This window comes from Schistocerca nitens, chromosome 12, assembly GCF_023898315.1.
Source record: "Schistocerca nitens isolate TAMUIC-IGC-003100 chromosome 12, iqSchNite1.1, whole genome shotgun sequence".
Classification (NCBI taxonomy): Eukaryota; Metazoa; Arthropoda; class Insecta; order Orthoptera; family Acrididae; genus Schistocerca; species Schistocerca nitens.
This window is the reverse complement of record NC_064625.1, coordinates 132,060,807-132,080,562: the sequence shown is the minus strand read 5'-3', so window position 1 is coordinate 132,080,562 and position 19,756 is coordinate 132,060,807. Positions and strand designations below refer to the sequence as shown.

Here is a 19,756-nt window from a genome sequence, read left to right as displayed (position 1 = left end):
GCACCCATGTCGTTGTAGATGTGTACAGACAGAACAAGCCACTTGAATAGTGGTGTTCCCAGATGTGGAGGACTTAGAGACTGTCTGGTGAAGTATCAGGGGAAACAATGTCAGAGGTGATTAAAATATTTTTTGATAATGTGAATACAACTGTTAATCGGTATGAAGGTTAGTTTATTTATACCATCAGAGCTGACAAGTAGAGCACCCATGTCGTTGTAGATGTGTACAGACAGAAGAAGCCACTTGAATAGTTGTGGCCCGAGATATGGAGGACTCAAATAATGTCCGATCAGGTACTGGGGGAGACAAGGTCAGAGGTGATAAAATATTTGTTGAGAGAATGAATGCAACTGGTAATCGTTATAAAGATCAGTTTATTTGCACCATCAGAGCTGACAAGTAGTGTATCTGTATCGTGATAGGTATGTACAGACAGAATTACCCAGTTGTACAATCGCATCCTCAGATGTGGAGGATTCAGAGCCCACACCTGGCGCTGCCGCCGATGATGTCGCTCAGGTCGATCCTCTCCAGCAGCTCGGTGATGACTCTGCGCAGGGCGGTCTCCACGAAGTCCATGATGGGCCCGCGGAATAGCGTCGTCACCACATCCAGGATCGCATTCCCGATGAAGTCCAGGATGTTGCCCTCGAGGTGGAAAGTCACTTTCCTGTAAGGAACGGAAACGGCAACAAGTAAGATTACTGCAAAGGACGCGGCTCCAGAAATATCCAATGTACGGTAGCAGATCCAACAACAAAACTCCACTACTGGCCATTAGTGCTACAGACGCTAAATTATACCGACAGGAAGACGATGATGTGATATGCAAATGATTAGCTTTTCAGAGCATTCACGCATGACATGAGGAAAGTTTCCAACCGATTTCTCATACACAAACAGCAGTTGATCGGCCTGGTGAAACGTTGTTGTGATGCCTCGTGTAAGGAGGAGAAACGCGTACCATCAAGTTTCCGACTTTGATAAAGGTCGGATTGTAGCATATCGCGATTGCGGTTTATCGTATCGCGACATTGCTGCTCGCGTTGGTCGAGATCCAATGACTGTTAGCAGAATATGGAATCGGTGGGTTCAGTAGGGTAATGCGGAACGCCGTGCTGGATCCCAACGGCCTCGTATCACTAGCAGTCGAGATGACAGGCATCTTATCCGCATGGCTGTAACGGATCGTGCAGCCACGTCTCGATCCCTGAGCCAACAGATGGGGACGTTTGCAAGACAACAACAATCTGCACGAACAGTTCGACGACATTTGCAGCAGCACGGACTATTAGCTCGTAGACCAAGGCTGCTGTTACCCTTGATTCTGCATCACAGATAGGAGCGCCTGCAATGGTGAACTGAAGGACGAACCTGGGTGCACGAATGGCAAAACGTCATATTTTCGGATGAATCCAGGTTCTGTTTACAGCATCGTGATGTTCGCATCCGTGTTTGACGACATCGCGGTGAACGCACATTGGGAGCGTGTATTCGTCATCGCCATACTGGCGTATCACCCGGCGTGATGGTATGGGGTGCCATTGGTTACACGTCTCGGTGACCTTTTGTTCGCATTGACGGCACTTTGAACAGTGGACGTTACATTTCAGATGTGTTACGTCCCGGGCCTTTCTGGATACAGAAAATGTTCGACTGGTGTCCTGGCCGGCACATTCTACAGATCTCTCAGCAACTGAAAACGTCTGGTCAATGGTGGCCGAGCAACTGGCTCGTAACAATACGCCAACTGTGGTACCGTGTAGAAGCTGCATGGGTAGCTGTACCTGTACATGCCATCCAAGCTACGTTTGAATCAATGCCCAGGCGTATCAAGGCCGTTATTACGGCCAGAGGTGGTTGTTCTGGGTACTGATTTCTGAGGATCTATGCACCCAAATTGCGTGAAAATGTAATAACATGTCAGCTCTAGTATAATATATTTGTCCAATGAGTACCCGTTTATCATCTGCTTTTCCTTTTGGTGTAGCAATTTTAATGGCCATTAGTGTATTTGTTAAGCATGTTCAGTGGCCTGTAATATATGTTCCTTTTTACAAAAACTATAAACGTATCATGTGGTTGATACAATATGCTGCTACATTACATTTTGTCGTGTTTTTCTCATTTTTTAGGCTACAATGAGCTTTTGTATCACAAATTGTACATTTTGTCGTGTTTTTCTCTTGCTTTTTAGGTTAAAATCAACTTTTGTAGCTACAAAAGTTGATTTTTTTGTAGCACAAATTCTGCTATAAAAGTTGATTCTAACCAAACACAGCAGCATATTATATCTACCACGTAATACGTTTATTGTACACTCCTGGAAATTGAAATAAGAACACCGTGAATTCATTGTCCCAGGAAGGGGAAACTTTATTGACACATTCCTGGGGTCAGATACATCACATGATCACACTGACAGAACCACAGGCACATAGACACAGGCAACAGAGCATGCACAATGTCGGCACTAGTACAGTGTATATCCACCTTTCGCAGCAATGCAGGCTGCTATTCTCCCATGGAGACAATCGTAGAGATGCTGGATGTAGTCCTGTGGAACGGCTTGCCATGCCATTTCCACCTGGCGCCTCAGTTGGACCAGCGTTCGTGCTGGACGTGCAGACCGCGTGAGACGACGCTTCATCCAGTCCCAAACATGCTCAATGGGGGACAGATCCGGAGATCTTGCTGGCCAGGGTAGTTGACTTACACCTTCTAGAGCACGTTGGGTGGCACGGGATACATGCGGACGTGCATTGTCCTGTTGGAACAGCACGTTCCCTTGCCGGTCTAGGAATGGTAGAACGATGGGTTCGATGACGGTTTGGATGTACCGTGCACTATTCAGTGTCCCCTCGACGATCACCAGTGGTGTACGGCCAATGTAGGAGATCGCTCCGCACACCATGATGCCGGGTGTTGGCCCAGTGTGCCTCGGTCGTATCCAGTCCTGATTGTGGCGCTCACCTGCACGGCGCCAAACACGCATACGACCATCATTGGCACCAAGGCAGAAGCGACTCTCATCGCTGAAGACGACACGTCTCCATTCGTCCCTCCATTCACGCCTGTCGCGACACCACTGGAGGCGGGCTGCACGATGTTGGGGCGTGAGCGGAAGACGGCCTAACGGTGTGCGGGACCGTAGCCCAGCTTCATGGAGACGGTTGCGAATGGTCCTCGCCGATACCCCAGGAGCAACAGTGTCCCTAATTTGCTGGGAAGTGGCGGTGCGGTCCCTTACAGCACTGCGTAGGATCCTACGGTCTTGGCGTGCATCCGTGCGTCGCTGCGGTCCGGTCCCAGGTCGACGGGCACGTGCACCTTCCGCCGACCACTGGCGACAACATCGATGTACTGTGGAGACCTCACGCCCCACGTGTTGAGCAATTCGGCGGTACGTCCACCCGGCCTCCCGCATGCCCACTATACGCCCTCGCTCAAAGTCCGTCAACTGCACATACGGTTCACGTCCACGCTGTCGCGGCATGCTACCAGTGTTAAAGACTGCGATGGAGCTCCGTATGCCACGGCAAACTGGCTGACACTGACGGCGGCGGTGCACAAATGCTGCGCAGCTAGCGCCATTCGACGGCCAACACCGCGGTTCCTGGTGTGTCCGCTGTGCCGTGCGTGTGATCATTGCTTGTACAGCCCTCTCGCAGTGTCCGGAGCAAGTATGGTGGGTCTGACACACCGGTGTCAATGTGTTCTTTTTTCCATTTCCAGGAGTGTATGTATAAAAAGAAACACGGGTTATAGGCAAGTAAAGATGATTCGCAAATAAAAGAACGTAAACGCGTATGGCTATAAACAAACTTCCTTCAATTAGTTACGTAGAAGCAACTTTCCTCCACGAATGTGTTTTTTATTTTAAACTGTAGCAAGGACCGTCCGGTTTTCGGCGTCTTCTCTACGAACTGCTCACTTCGGCACTACATAGCTTGAGATGTATTTGTCAATGAATATGTAAAGTGTTTCAGGCACACATGTTGGTAGTTTGAATCTCAATTTACAGAAATTTCCAATCACGTGCAAAAAATTTGTTATGATTTTCCTGAAGTAACTTTTTCTCAGCCCACCCGAAACACACAACAGAAAGCGCGGATTTATTTGGAAGGTCTCGTTTGTGGTCGTAAGAAGCTACAACCACTGTGACCGTACAGTTTGGTACGGATTTTATAAAGATAGGTATTTAAGACTGGTTCTGTGCGTGCGGGAACGTGGAATAACAGGGGGTGCTCCATATGTGAATAGAACAGGAACAAATCCAAATAACACATACAATCTGTCGTACGCTCTACCACGCACCTCACGGTGGTTTGCATGTATTTGTAGAATCAGGTGCGACGTTGCCAGTTACAGCCTGGGAGGTTAATCGCGGTCCCAGCACTCTCAGAACAAGTCTTAAATATCACCCTCTATAACATCTGTATCACACTGCTCGGTCACATTGGTTGTAGCTCCTTACAAACATAAAAGAGACCTTCAAAACAAACCAATGCGTTCTGTTATACAGGTTGGTTCATTCATCGTGATCGGGCCAAATATCTCACGAAATAAACGTCAAACGAAAAGACTACAAAGAACGAAACTTGTCTACCTTGAAGGGGGAAACCAGATGGCGCTATGGTTGGCCCGCTAGATGGCGCTGCCATAGATCAAACGGATGTCAACTGCGTTTTTTTTAAATAGGAACCCCCATTTTTTTTACATATTCGTGTAGTACGTAAAGAAATACGAATGTTTTAGTCGGACCAGTTTTTCGCTTTGTGATAGGTGGGGCTGTAATAGTCACAGACATATGGCTCATAATTTTAGAAGAACACTTGGTAACAGATAGGTTTTTTTAATTAAAATACAGAACATAGGTACGTTTGAACATTTTATTACGGTTGTTACAATGTGATACATGTACCTTTGTGAACTTATCAGTTCTGAGAACGCATGCTGTTACAGCGTGATTACCTGTAAATATCACATTAATGCAGTAAATGCTCAAAATGATGTCCGTCACCTCAATGCATTTGGCAATACGTGTAACGACATTCCTCTCAACAGCGAGTAGTTCGCCTTCCGTAATGTTCGCACATGCATTTACAATCCGCTGACGCATGTTGTCAGGCGTTGTCGGTGGATCACGATGGCAAATATCCTTCAACTATCCCCACAGAACGAAATCCGTGGACCTCAGATCCGGTGAACGTGCGGGCCACGGTATGGTGCTTCGACAACCAATCCACCTGTCATGAAATATGCTATTCAATACCGCTTCAACTGCACGCGAGATATGTGCCAAACATTCATCATGTTGGAAGTACATCGCCATTCTGTCACGCAGTGAAACATCTTGTAGTAACATCGGTACATGGAAATCAGCATATATTGCACCATTTAGATTGCTATCGATAAAATGGGTGCCAATTATCCTTCCTCCCATAATGCCGCACCATACATTATCCCGCCAAGGACGCTGATGCTACACTTTTCGCAGCCATCGTGAATTTTCCGTTGCCCAATAGTGCATACTATGCTGGTTTACGTTATCGCTGTTGGTGAATGACGCTTCTTCGCTAAATAGAACGCGTGCAAAAAATATGTCTTCGTCCAGTAATTTCTCCTGTGCCCAGTGGCAGAACTGTACACGACGTTCAAAGTCGTCCCCATGCAATTTCTGGTGCATAGAAATATAGTACGGGTGCAATCGATGTTGTAGCATTCTCAACACCGACGTTTTTGAGATTCCCGATTCTCGCGCAATTTGTCTGCTACTGATGTGCGGATTAGCCGCGACAGCAGCTAAAACACCTACTTGGGCATCATCATTTGTTGCAGGTCGTGGTTGACGTTTCACATGCGGCTGAACACTTCCTGTTTCCTTACATAACGTAACTCTCCGGCGAACGGTCCGGACACTTGGATGATTTCGTCCACGATACCGAGCAGCATACATAGCACACGCCCGTTGGGCATTTTGATCACAATAGCCATACATCAACACGATGTCGATCTTTTCCACAATTGGTAAACGGTCCATTTTATCACGGGTAATGTATCACGAAGCAAATACCGTCCGCACTGGCGGAATGTTACGTGATACCACGTACTTATACGTTTGTGGCTATAACAGCGCCATCTATCACAAAGCGAAAAAAGTGGTCCAACTAAATACACATTCATATTTCTTTACGTACTACACGAATATGTAATAAAAAAGGGGGTTCCTATTTAAAAAGACGCAGTTGATATCCGTTTGACCTATGGCACCGCCATCTAGCGGGCCAACCATAGCGCCATCTGGTTTCCCCTTCAAGCTAGACGAGTTTCGTTCTGTGTAGTGTTTTCGTTTGATGCTTATTTCGTGAGATATATGGCCCGGTCACTATGAATGGACCACCCTGTATAGGCGTTGCCGACCGCAGCGTCGTATTCTGCCTGTCTACATACCTCTGTACTTGACTACGAATGCCTATACCAGTTTCTTTGGCGCTTCAGTGTGTATGTTCAACTTTGAAACCAAGTTGCTGCCTATAGCCTTACGAAGAAAAATAAAAACAAGGAAAATATTGGTATAACTCGTTTCGCGGCAGAGCTCTTGGTTTGCTCGTAATGAAAGACTAAACTCGAGTCTCCGTAATGACATATCGAATAGCAGCTCGTTTCACGAGAAGTGTAATGAATTTCGGAGCAGACTGTAAGGGGTCCGTAGGCCCTTACTATAACTTTGCACTCGGCACAGGTCGATAGGGCGAACAATCGATAGTGACGTGTTGCGAGAGCGAGTGTCGAGATGCGCCAGAGTGGTTGGCGGGAATGGTGTGTGTGTGTGGAGGTAATCATTGGAATACAGGGCTTTTAACCGAGAAGGGTGTCACCATCGCCGTGCTTAGACCCCTAAATAATAAATAAATACCGGCAAAGTGACGAAGTATCTTTATAAAAGTGATCAGTGACGTTACTAGTGTCGATATTTGGTTTCGCGTCAACCGCGCCGGCCTAACCTTGGGTTGCAGTGTTGGATGCAGTGATGGATTGGCGTGTGACGATGATGGCAAACGAAGAACGCCCGTGCTGAGATTAGCCGTAATTAGATATGTATGACGAAGGCAGTGGCTGTCTCCTTTTAGTGTTTTGAGAAGAATATAAGTTTGTAATTAGTAAAACTGTGTTGGTGTTCCTTACAAGGGAACCTCCCCATCGCACCCCCTTCAGATTTAGTTATAAGTTGGCACAGTGGATAGGCCTTGAAAAACTGGACACAGATCGATTGAGAAAACAGGAAGAAGTTCTGTGGAACTGTGAAAATACACTCCTGGAAATTGAAATAAGAACACCGTGAATTCATTGTCCCAGGAAGGGGAAACTTTATTGACACATTCCTGGGGTCAGATACATCACATGATCACACTGACAGAACCACAGGCACATAGACACAGGCAACAGAGCATGCACAGTGTCGGCACTAGTACAGTGAATATCCACCTTTCGCAGCAATGCAGGCTGCTATTCTCCCATGGAGACGATCGTAGAGGTGCTGGATGTAGTCCTGTGGAACGGCTTGCCATGCCATTTCCACCTGGCGCCTCAGTTGGACCAGCGTTCGTGCTGGACGTGCAGACAGCGTGAGACGACGCTTCATCCAGTCCCAAACATGCTCAATGGGGGACAGATCCAGAGATCTTGCTGGCCAGGGTAGTTGACTTACACCTTCTAGAGCACGTTGGGTGGCACGGGATACATGCGGACGTGCATTGTCCTGTTGGAACAGCAAGTTCCCTTGCCGGTCTAGGAATGGTAGAACGATGGGTTCGATGACGGTTTGGATGTACCGTGCACTATTCGGTGTCCCCTCGACGATCACCAGTGGTGTACGGCCAGTGTAGGAGATCGCTCCCCACACCATGATGCCGGGTGTTGGCCCTGTGTGCCTCGGTCGTATGCAGTCCTGATTGTGGCGCTCACCTGCACGGCGCCAAACACGCATACTACCATCATTGGCACCAAGGCAGAAGCGACTCTCATCGCTGAAGACGACACGTCTCCATTCGTCCCTCCATTCACGCCTGTCGCGACACCACTGGAGGCGGGCTGCACGATGTTGGGGCGTGAGCGAAAGACGGCCTAACGGTGTGCGGGACCGTAGCCCAGCTTCATGGAGACGGTTGCGAATGGTCCTCGCCGATACCCCAGGAGCAACAGTGTCCCTAATTTGCTGGGAAGTGGCGGTGCGGTCCCCTACGGCACTGCGTAGGATCCTACGGTCTTGGCGTGCATCCGTGCGTCGCTGCGGTCCGGTCCCAGGTCGACGGGCACGTGCACCTTCCGCCGACCACTGGCGACAACATCGATGTACTGTGGAGACCTCACGCCCCACGTGTTGAGCAATTCGGCGGTACGTCCACCCGGCCTCCCGCATGCCCACTATACGCCCTCGCTCAAAGTCCGTCAACTGCACATACGGTTCACGTCCACGCTGTCGCGGCATGCTACCAGTGTTAAAGACTGCGATGGAGCTGAGTATGCCACGGTAAACTGGCTGACACTGACGGCGGCGGTGCACAAATGCTGCGCAGCTAGCGCCATTCGACGGCCAACACCGCGGTTCCTGGTGTGTCCGCTGTGCCGCACGTGTGATCATTGCTTGTACAGCCCTCTCGCAGTGTCCGGAGCAAGTATGGTGGGTCTGACACACCGGTGTCAATGTGTTCTTTTTTCCATTTCCAGGAGCGTATATGACGAAGGCAGTGGCTGTCTCCTTTTAGTGTTTTGAGAAGAATATAAGTTCGTAATTAGTAAAACTGTGTTGGTGTTCCTTACAAGGGAACCTCCCCATCGCACCCCCCTCAGATTTAGTTATAAGTTGGCACAGTGGATAGGCCTTGAAAAACTGGACACAGATCAATTGAGAAAACAGGAAGAAGTTGTGTGGAACTGTGAAAATATAAGCAAAATATACAAACTGAGTAGTCCATAGGCAAGATAGGCAACATCAAGGACATTATGGGCTCACGAGCGCCGTGGTCCCGTAGTAACGTGAGCAGCTGCGGAATGAGACGTCCATGGTTCAAATCTTCCATCGAGTGAAAAGTTTAATTTTATATTTTCAGTTGATGTGACAAACTCTTATGTATTCATCAATTTTTTGGGAGTTATTATCACATCCACAAGAAAATCTAAATCGGGCAAGGTAGAAGAATCTTTTTACCCATTCACCAAGTGTACAAGTTAGGTGGGTCGACAACATATTCCTGTCATGTGACGCACATGCCGTCACCAGTGTCGTATAGAGTATATCAGACGTGTTTTCCTGTAGAGGAATCGGTTGACCTATGACCTTGCGATCAAATGTTTTCGGTTCCCATTGGAGAGGCACGTCCTTCCGTCTACTAATCGCACGGTTTAGCGATGCGGTCGGAAAACAGAGACACTAAACTTATTACAGTGAACAGAGACGTCAATGAACGAACGGACAGATCACAACTTTGCGAAAATAAAATATGTAAACTTTTCACTCGAGGGAAGGCTTGAACTAAGGACCTCTCCTTCTGCAGCTGCTCACGCTAACCACAGGACCACGGTGCTCCTGAGCTTACACATTCCTTTATGTTGCCTATCTTGCGCATGGACTTCTCAGTTTGTACATTTGGCTTATTTTTTTCACAGTTCCACACAACTTCTTCCTGTTTTCTCAATTGATCTGTGTCCAATTTTTCAAGGCCTATCCACTGTGTCAACTTATAACTAAATCTGAGGGGGGTGCGATGGGGAGGTTCCCTTGTTAGTACCACACATTCAGTATTATAGTACTGAACAGGACGAAATGGAAAGTAACAACTTCTGTAGCAGTCAATTCCGATTACCAGCCCCATTAGGTTCACTGTCATGTTAATAATAAATATTGGGCTGCTTTTCGATCAGATCAGGTGGGGATAAAAACGGAGGTGTTACAAGACCACATGCTGCTTCTGCTACTATAGCATACCTAAGGGAACGAAAATGGCGACAGAGAAAAGATGGTTCAAATGGCTCTAAGCACTATAGGACTTAACATCTGAGGTCAATAGTCCCCTGGACTTAGAACTATTTAAAACTAACTAACCTAAGGACATCACACACATCCATGCCCGAGGCAGGATTCGAACCTGCGACCGTAGCAAAAACAGCGCGGTTCCGCACTGAAGCGCCTACAACCGCTGGCGACGGAAGTCAACAGTTTGCAGCGGAGCGACTGCGGGTGAAGTGTGGAGAGACAGACGGAGTACTCACCCGTAGTCGAGGTACTGGAAGTCGTAGAGCGCCAGCTTGAGGTCGGACAGCTTGCCGCCCGCTTCGATGTGCACGATCAGGTTCTCCACCTTGCCGTTCACCGCACCCTCTGGACCGATGCCCATGATCTGCGCCACGTAGTCGTACGATAGCTGCGCACACGACCGACGAGCACGTCACTACAGGTGTCAGCATCTCATCGGACAAACAGTAAAAGCACCAGGTTGGAATGGAATACCGGCAACGTATGGAAACATTCACCTGTGCTTGCATGGGGGCACTGCAGGTTTGGACTACGTGAACATTATTGTCTACCTCCTGCACCCTCGTATATCTGCTGCCTTCCTCAGTAACTATGGAATCTTCCAGCAGGATAACACACTATGTCACAACGCCAGCATCGAGCTATACTGGATTGAGGAACAAGACAGTGAAATCAATATAATGTCTTAGCCACCAAATTCACGTACCGTGGAACATTTATGGATAAGGGTGATAAGTGCATTACAGAAGCGTCCGATTCCACATGTCTGCTTTGACCTATGACGATATCAATATGCCGGAAACGGCAAGTGCTTAATGTGATGGAAGACACCTTGGGTGCTATTCAGTGCCCGCAAACCATGGCAGCATGGGACAATGGCAGCTTTGGACTATGTCAACATTACTGTCGACCTCCTGCACCTTCATATACCTGATGCCATCCTCAGTAGCGATGGAATCTTCCAGCATGATAACTCTCTATGACACAACACCAACATTGGGCTATAGTGGTTCGATGAGCAAGATGGTGATTTCAACATGATGTCTTAGCCATGAAATTCACTTACGGTGGAACATTTATGGACAAGGGCGATCAGTGCATTACAGAAGCGTCCGATTCCACATGTCTGCTTTGACCCATGACGTTATCAATAATGCGGAAACGGATAGTTCTCAATCTGATGGAAGACACCTTGGGTGCTATTCGGTTACTGCAAACCATGGCAGCATGGGACCATGGCAGCTTTGGACTACGTCAACATTACTGTCTACCTCCTGCACCTTCGTACACGTGCTGCCTTCCTCAGTAGCTATGGAATCTTCCAGCAGGATAACACACTATGTCACAACGCCAGCATCGGGCTATAGTGGATCAAGGAGCAAGACAGTGAAATCAATATAATGTCTTAGCCACAAAATTCACGTACCGTGGAAAATTTATGAATAAGGGCGATCAGTGCATTACAGAAGCGTACGAATACAATTCTCTGCGTTTACCCATGACGTTATCAATATGGCGAAAACGGCTAGTTCTCAATCTGATGGAAGACATTTTGGGTGCTATTCGTCACCCACAAACCATGGCGACATGGGACCATGGCAGCTTTGGACTATGTCAACATTACTGTCTACCTCCTGCACCCTCGTACACCTGCTGCATTCCTCAGTAGCTATGGAAGCTTCCAGCAGGATAACGCACTATGTCACCACTCCAGCATCGGGCTATAGTGGTTTGAAGAGGAAGATAGTGAATTCAATGTGATGTCTTACCTTCCAAATTCACGTACAATGGAACATTTATGAATAAGGGCGATCAGTTCATTACAGAAGCGTCCGATTCCACTTCTCTTCTTTTACCCATGACGTTATCAATGTGGCGAAAAGGGCTAGATCTCTATCTGATTGTAGATACCTTGGGTGCTATTCGGCGCCTGCAAACCATGGCAGCATGGGACCATGGCAGCTTTGGACTATTTCAACATTACTGTCGACCTCCAGCACCCTCATATACCTGATGCCTTCCTCAATAGCTATGGAATCTTCCAGCAGGATAACACACTATGTCACAACGCCAGCATCGCGCTATAGTGGATTGAGGAGCAAGACAGTGAAATCAATATAATGTCTTAGCCACCAAATTCACGTACCGTGGAACATTTATGAATAAGGGCGATCAGTGCATTACAGAAGCGTCCGATTCCACATGTCTGCTTTGACCTATGACGATATCAATATGCCGGAAACGGCTAGTGCTTAATCTGATGGAAGAGACCTTGGGTGCTATTCAGTGCCCGCAAACCATGGCAGCATGGGACAATGGCAGCTTTGGACTATGTCAACATTACTGTCGACTTCCTGCACCTTCATATACCTGATGCCATCCTCAGTAGCGATGGAATCTTCCAGCATGATAACTCTCTATGACACAACGCCAGCATTGGGCTATAGTGGTTCGATGAGCAAGATGGTGAATTCAACATGATGTCTTAGCCATGAAATTCACCTACGGTGGAACATTTATGGACAAGGGCGATCAGTGCATTACAGAAGCGTCCGATTCCACCTGTCTGCTTTGACCCATGACGTTATCAATAATGCGGAAACGGATAGTTCTCAATCTGATAGAAGACACCTTGGGTGCTGTTCGGTTACTGCAAACCATGGCAGCATGGGACCATGGCAGCTTTGGACTACGTCAACATTACTGTCTACCTCCTGCACCTTCGTACATGTGCTGCCTTCCTCAGTAGCTATGGAATCTTCCAGCAGGGTAACACACTATGTCACCACGCCAGCATCGGGCTATAATGGTTTGAGGAGCAAGATGGTGAATTTAAGACGATGTCTTAGCCATGAAATACACTTACAGATGAACATTTATGAATAAGGGCGATCAGTGCATTACAGAAGCGTCCGATTCCACCTATCTGCTTTGACCCATGACGTTATCAATATGGCGGAAACGGCTGGTTCTCATTCTGATGGAAGATACCTTGGGTACTATTCGGCGCCCACAAACTATGGCAGCATGGGACCATGGCAGCTTTGGACTATGTCAACATTATTGTCGACCTCCAGCACTCTCGTATACTTGATGCCTTCCTCAGTAGCTATGGAATCTTCCAGCAGGATCACACACTATGTCACAACGCCAGCATCGGGCTATAGTGGATCAAGGAGCAAGACAGTGAAATCAATATAATGTCTTAGCCACCAAATTCACGTACCGTGGAAAATTTATGAATAAGGGCGATCAGTGCATTACAGAAGCGTACGAATACAATTCTCTGCGTTTACCCATGACGTTATCAATATGGCGAAAACGGCTAGTTCTCAATCTGATGGAAGACATTTTGGGTGCTATTCGTCACCCACAAACCATGGCGACATGGGACCATGGCAGCTTTGGACTATGTCAACATTACTGTCTACCTCCTGCACCCTCGTACACCTGCTGCATTCTTCAGTAGCTATGGAAGCTTCCAGCAGGATAACGCACTATGTCACCACTCCAGCATCGGGCTATAGTGGTTTGAAGAGGAAGATAGTGAATTCAATGTGATGTCTTACCTTCCAAAATCACGTACAATGGAACATTTATGAATAAGGGCGATCAGTTCATTACAGAAGCGTCCGATTCCACTTCTCTTCTTTTACCCATGACGTTATCAATGTGGCGAAAACGGCTAGATCTCTATCTGATTGTAGATACCTTGGGTGCTATTCGGCGCCTGCAAACCATGGCAGCATGGGACCATGGCAGCTTTGGACTATGTCAACATTACTGTCTACCTCCTGCACCCTCGTACACCTGCTGCCTTCCTCAGTAGGTATGGAATCTTCCAGCAGGATAACACACTATGTCACAACGCCAGCATCGGGCTATAGTGGTTTGAAGAGCAAGATAGTGAATTAAATGTGATGTCTTACCTTCCAAATTCATGTACCGTGGAACATTTATGAATACGGGCGATCAGTGCAATACAGAAGTGTCCGATTCCAACTGTCTGCTTTGACCCATGACGTTATCAATATGGCGGAAACGTCAGTTTTCAATCTGATGGAAGATAACTGGGGTGCTACTCTGTACCAGAAAACTACAAGCCCTGAATGTACAGCGATTTTCTGACCTGTGCAGAGGTATTTGGTGCTACAACCCTCAGGGAACCTCACCAAGGAAATGTCCAAATCCACGCCATGTTGAATCCCTGTTATGTTGATTTCCAGAGATGGATCAGCTCGCTGTTAATCAGTTCTCGGTAATGTCTTGGTTCACCTCTGTGTGTCCATATAAACATACTTTTCTTAATCGCAGTACAATTGAAGCGGTTGCAGTTGTTGAACAAGCATCTCCACGTCACCAAAACGTACAGTGGAACGATTATGAATAAGGGCAATCAGGGCACTACAGAAGTGTCCGATTCTACCCGTCTGCTTGGACCAATGACGTCATCAGTATGACGGAAACGGCTACTCCCAGCGTATACAACACAACGACAATGACGTTACTACATATATACGCCAACAGACGCTAACAAAAATAAAAATGACACCGTAACGTCTCACTCGAAAAATAAAATGAAACTAACATGAGAACAGCGAAAAATTGGGAATTAAGGGCAGGAACAAGCTTAACATACAACAACAAAAAACCACCTCACCAACCCAGACCAAATAACATAAAAAAATTAAAATTACAACTTTCTGCTACACCAACAAAACAACAGGAATCGGATATTTTCCTTGAACTTAGCTCAACCGCAGCTGTCGATGCCAAAAGTCAACACCTATAACCATAAAAAGTGGAATCGGACATTTCCATTGACCTACAGCTCCAATGAAGCTATCGACACCAAAAAACCAGCACGTGCAACTCCGGAAACGGGGACCAAAACCCCAAAAACTCAGAAACCCAAATACCCCATACTAACAACATCAGTCAAAACGTTAGCTACCTACCAGAAATACACAAAACACAAAGCATCGCAATTGGTGTAGAATAACACCGAAACAAAACCTGCTTATTAACAGAAGCCTCCGGCAATCCTACCTAGGTTGACCACTCCACACACACATATGCACACATGCACCTACAAAGCCATATCTACGTGTCCCTGGTCCGAGGCGCCTGAACTCAAGTCAACCTCATGTTGTTGCCACAAATGTGACACCTAACATATTCAGCAATAAGACCGAACACCTGCAGAAACTGTATGTCGGACATCATATCATCATCCATCTTGGAACGTAATGATACACTCGTGAACTTCATTGTCTTAGCCATACCCAACAAAAAAAAGAAAAAACAATAACAAATTAGACTTTTTCCCGAACATTAAACACCAAACTAATCAGATCTAACAAAACGCCAAACACATAAACAAAAAAAAAAACCTTAATAACTCACTGAAAACACTTTCCACGACCCACATTACCGCACCAACTACCTAACTTCAAAACCACGACGATGACAACCAAAACTCAAATGAACCCAACAACATAGGTCAAACTTAGCAATCCTACGTCCACCACCAGAGGGCACGATCAGATACAACAATACGACATCTAAAAACACAACCAACTCGAAAATTCCGTGCCATAGTGACTTCACACACCAGAACACCGTTATGTCATGGGTCAAAGCAGACGGGTGGAATCGGTTGCTCGGTGAAATGTCAAGATAATTAGAATTAAAAAGGAAACGTTGAAAATGAAGATACATTAGCCCATAAACCTTCTTATGTAATTGAAACAATGAACCACGCTGTGAGATGTAACAACTGAGCGTACACACCAAACAGTAAACTGCCAATGCAGTCAAAACGTGTCAGCTGAGAAAATGATACACGGTCACTATGAGACTCATCGCTGTCAAACACTGTAGCAATCATGTACCTTACCGCATCTCTAACTTCTGGGAACTAACACCATTAGAAACATGTTCAGTAAAAAAGCGAAGTTCAAACTAACCTTCAGACGTACAATTCATATTCGGCTTACATGAGGGTCTCAAATATTGTTATCATTTGTCACTTTGTCGATTAAAATCAAATAAAAAAAAATAATAGCTGATGAAATGAAAGAACAAATTTGCTGTTGCCAGTCACTGTTTATTTACCTCCACGACGCGTTTCAAAAATTAAAACCTGCATCATCAGGTGGTTTTACATTTGTTAATATGACATTTGTGTGTGTATTGTGTTACCATATTTTGGAGGAACTTGTAGCACTGTTTTCAGTAGCCACAGGTTCATTCCACTGTCGTACCACATAACATGTACTCTAATATTTTGTAAATATTTGTTTACCTCAGTTTACCTCAGTTATTAAAATATGGCAGTATACATGTGATGTGTTACGACATTGAAAACGTGTGGCCACTGGAGACAGTTACACAAGTTCCTCCAAAATATCGTATAACAACACACACAAATGTTATATTAACAACTGTAAGTCCACCTGACGATAGAGGTTTAAACCTTTGAAACGCGTCGTGGAAATAAATAAACAGTGACTGCTAACAGTAAACTTGTTGTTTCATTTAATGTCGATAACAATCACGGTAAAGGCTAACCTAAAATGTTCACATTTAAAAATAATAGCTCATACTGAAGAAGTGAAAGAACGGAAATGTCAGCTCTAAATAATATAAACGTTTATCCTCTGAGTCTGTAGTGCTAGCGCACCAAAATAATATCTTCAGTTTTCAAGATTTATCATTTTCAATTAATCATTTGAGCCTTCGAAAGCTGCCGCAACCATCATCATGCGAAGTGCTGGCACCATGCACTGGCTGACATCACTCGGTCCTGTGGAAGGACACACTTGCTCAGAGCACAGCCCTTCCTGAAGGTTCTCGACACAATGGTACCGAGCAAATTTAAGCAGAAAGCTCTGACAGGAGCAGCAGTCAGTTGTTTTTTGGTGCTGATGACGATTGCAGAGGCAGGTGCTGAAAGCTCAAGTCTCTTACTCGAAGTGATGAGGCTTGACAACTGGAAAGATTTTATTCAGTGTAATACTACTGGAGAAGATACAGATCAGTTAGCTTCAGCTGTGTGGCTTGGCGTGGCACTCACCGCCACGTCTGGGAACGCCAGGCTGATGCTGATGTTGAGCTCCAGGTCGTCGTAGCTGACGTAAGCATCTCCACTCCTCTGGAAGAGCGACAGGTCAGTCAGCCAGCCAGTCTTGAGCCCCAGTTCTCCAGTCCATTCGATACCCAGCAGGTCCGTCTGAAAAAATAAAGAAACCAAGCTGAATGGTCAATCCAGCTCACTCCTCACCACCTCATCTACATCTACAACCAGATCATGTGAACCAGCTGGTCTTGAGCCGCAGGTTGCAACTATATTCAACACCCAGAATGTCTGTCTGGAAAATAAAGAATCGAAGCTGAATGGTCACTCCAATTCATCCCTCAGCACCTCATCTACTTCTACATCCAGACCAAAGGTCTTGAGCCCCAGATCGTCCTGTCCCAAGATGCTCAGCAGGACTGCCAGGAAGAACGCCCAACCCAAACGTCCACTTCAGTACTCACCACATCATCTACATCTACATCTACATCTGATGAGCCAGCTAACGTTGATCCCCAGCTCGCCATGCTCCATGATTTCCAAATAGGCCATCTGGAAAGAACTCCAATCCAAATGGCCACTCCAGTTCACTCCTCACCACATTATCGACATCTACACAACCGGCCATTAAAATTGCTACACCAAGAAGAAATGCAGATGATAAACGGGTTTTCATTGGACTAATATATTATACTAGAACTAACATGCTTTTTGGAGAGGGTCCTGCCTCAGTTCTTTGTTTTTCTTCCTGACAAATTCAACAGCCACCATAGAGGTCGAACCACCGAAAAGTCGAGACCAGTTAGCTGAGTACTTTGTTGTTGTGGTCTTCAGTCCAGGGATTGGTCTGATGCAGCTCTCCATGCTCCTCTATCCTATGCAAGCTTCTTCAATTGCAAGTAGCTATTTCAACCTACAGCCTTCTGAATATGTTTAGTGTACTCATGCCTTAGTCACCCTCTACGAATTTTACCCTCCGCACATCCCTCCAATACTAAACGGGTGATCTCTTGATGCCTCAGAACATGTCCGACCAACCACTCCCTTCTTCTAGTCAAGTTGTGCCACAAACTCCTCTTCTCCCCACTTCTATTTAGTATCTCCTCATTAGTTATGTGATCTACCAATTTATCTTCAGCATTCTTCTGTAGCACCACATTTCGAAAGCTTCTATTCACTTCTTGTCTTAACTATTTAACGTCCATATTTCACTTCCATACATGGCTACACTCCATAAAAATACTTTCAGAAAAGACTTTCTATACTCGATGTTAACAAATATCTCTTTTTCAGAAATGCTTTTCTTGCCAATGGCAGTCTACATTTTATATTCTCTCTACTTCGATCATCATCAGTTGTTTCACTCCCCAAATAGCAAATCTCATCTACTACTTTAAGCATCTCATTTCCTAACATAATTCCCTCAGCACACCTGATTTAATTCTACTACATTTTGTTATCCTAGTTTTGCTTTTCTTGATGTTGATATTAGATCCTCCTTTCACAACGCAGTCCATTCTGTTCAATTGCCCTTCCAGGTCCTTAACCATCTCTGACAGAAATACAAGGTCATCGGCAAACCTCAAAGTTTTTATTTCTTCTCCATGGATTTTAATTCCTACTCCAAATATTTCTTTTCTTTCCTATACTGCCTTCTCATTATACAGATTGAATAACGTCATGGATAGGCTACAATCCTGTCTCACTCCCTTCTCAACCACTGCTTCTCTTTCGCACCCCTCAGCTCTTACAACTGCCATCTGGTTTCTGTTCAAATTGTAAATAGCATTTCGCCTCCTAATGTTTGTTGCCTGCCACCTTTAGAGTTTGAAAGAGAGTATTCCAGTCAGCATTGTCAACATTGCCTAAGTCTACAAATGACAGAAACGTACGTTTGCCTTTCCTTAATCTACCTTATAAGATAAGTCGTAGGTTCATTATTCCCTCACGTGTTCCAGGATTTCTATGGAACTCAAAAATCTTAGCAGTAGCCCAAACACTTTTGTCTAAACTGAAGAGTTTCCTTATGGCTCACTCCTTCTATTCTGTCGAGGAGCTCCTGGAAGGGCTGAAAAATTAAGCATATTCCAATGTTACATTGTTGATTTTCTTTTATCTAAACTTACGATTTGTTCCCTGAATATGTTTCTTATATTTTATTTTATGTGTTTCTATCATCGTGTTATAATTCCATGTATTGACTCGTTCCATGACGATGAACACTTCTCCTTAATTTGGTCCCACGGAATAATAAATAAATAAATAAATAAATAAATAAATAAAAAGAATCCAAATTGATCTTCCATGTGATCGGCTTGTATCAGTTTTTCCATTCGTCAGTAAAGAATTCGTGTTAGTAATTTGCATGCTTGACTTATTAAACTGATAGTTCGGTAATTTTCACACCTGTCAACACCTGCTTTCTTTGGGATTGGAATTAATACATTCTTCTTGATGTCTGGGAGTGTTTCACCAGTCTCACACATCTTGTTCACCAAATGGTAGAGTATAGTCACGGCTGGCTCTTCCAAGGCTATCAGTAATTCTAATGGAATGTTGTCTACTCCAAGGGCCTTGTTTCGACTTAGGTCTTTCAGTGCTTTGTCAAATTCTTCACACCGTATAGTATCTTCCATCTC

The 19,756-nt window shown here is 45.5% G+C and overlaps 1 protein-coding gene across 1 annotated transcript in view; it reads right to left on the bottom strand.

The window, feature by feature from the left end:
• Positions 1-357: 357 nt before the first annotated feature.
• Positions 358-19,756, bottom strand: part of LOC126215294 (mite allergen Der f 7-like) — a 48,171-nt gene continuing 28,772 nt past the window's right edge. The window contains exons 3-5 of the mRNA XM_049941980.1: positions 17,118-17,273; positions 10,276-10,427; positions 358-673 (exon numbers count right to left, since the gene is read on the bottom strand). Coding sequence (XP_049797937.1) covers positions 481-673; positions 10,276-10,427; positions 17,118-17,273 — 501 coding nt within the window. The 3' untranslated portion in view covers positions 358-480. The remainder of the gene's footprint in view (positions 674-10,275; positions 10,428-17,117; positions 17,274-19,756) is intronic.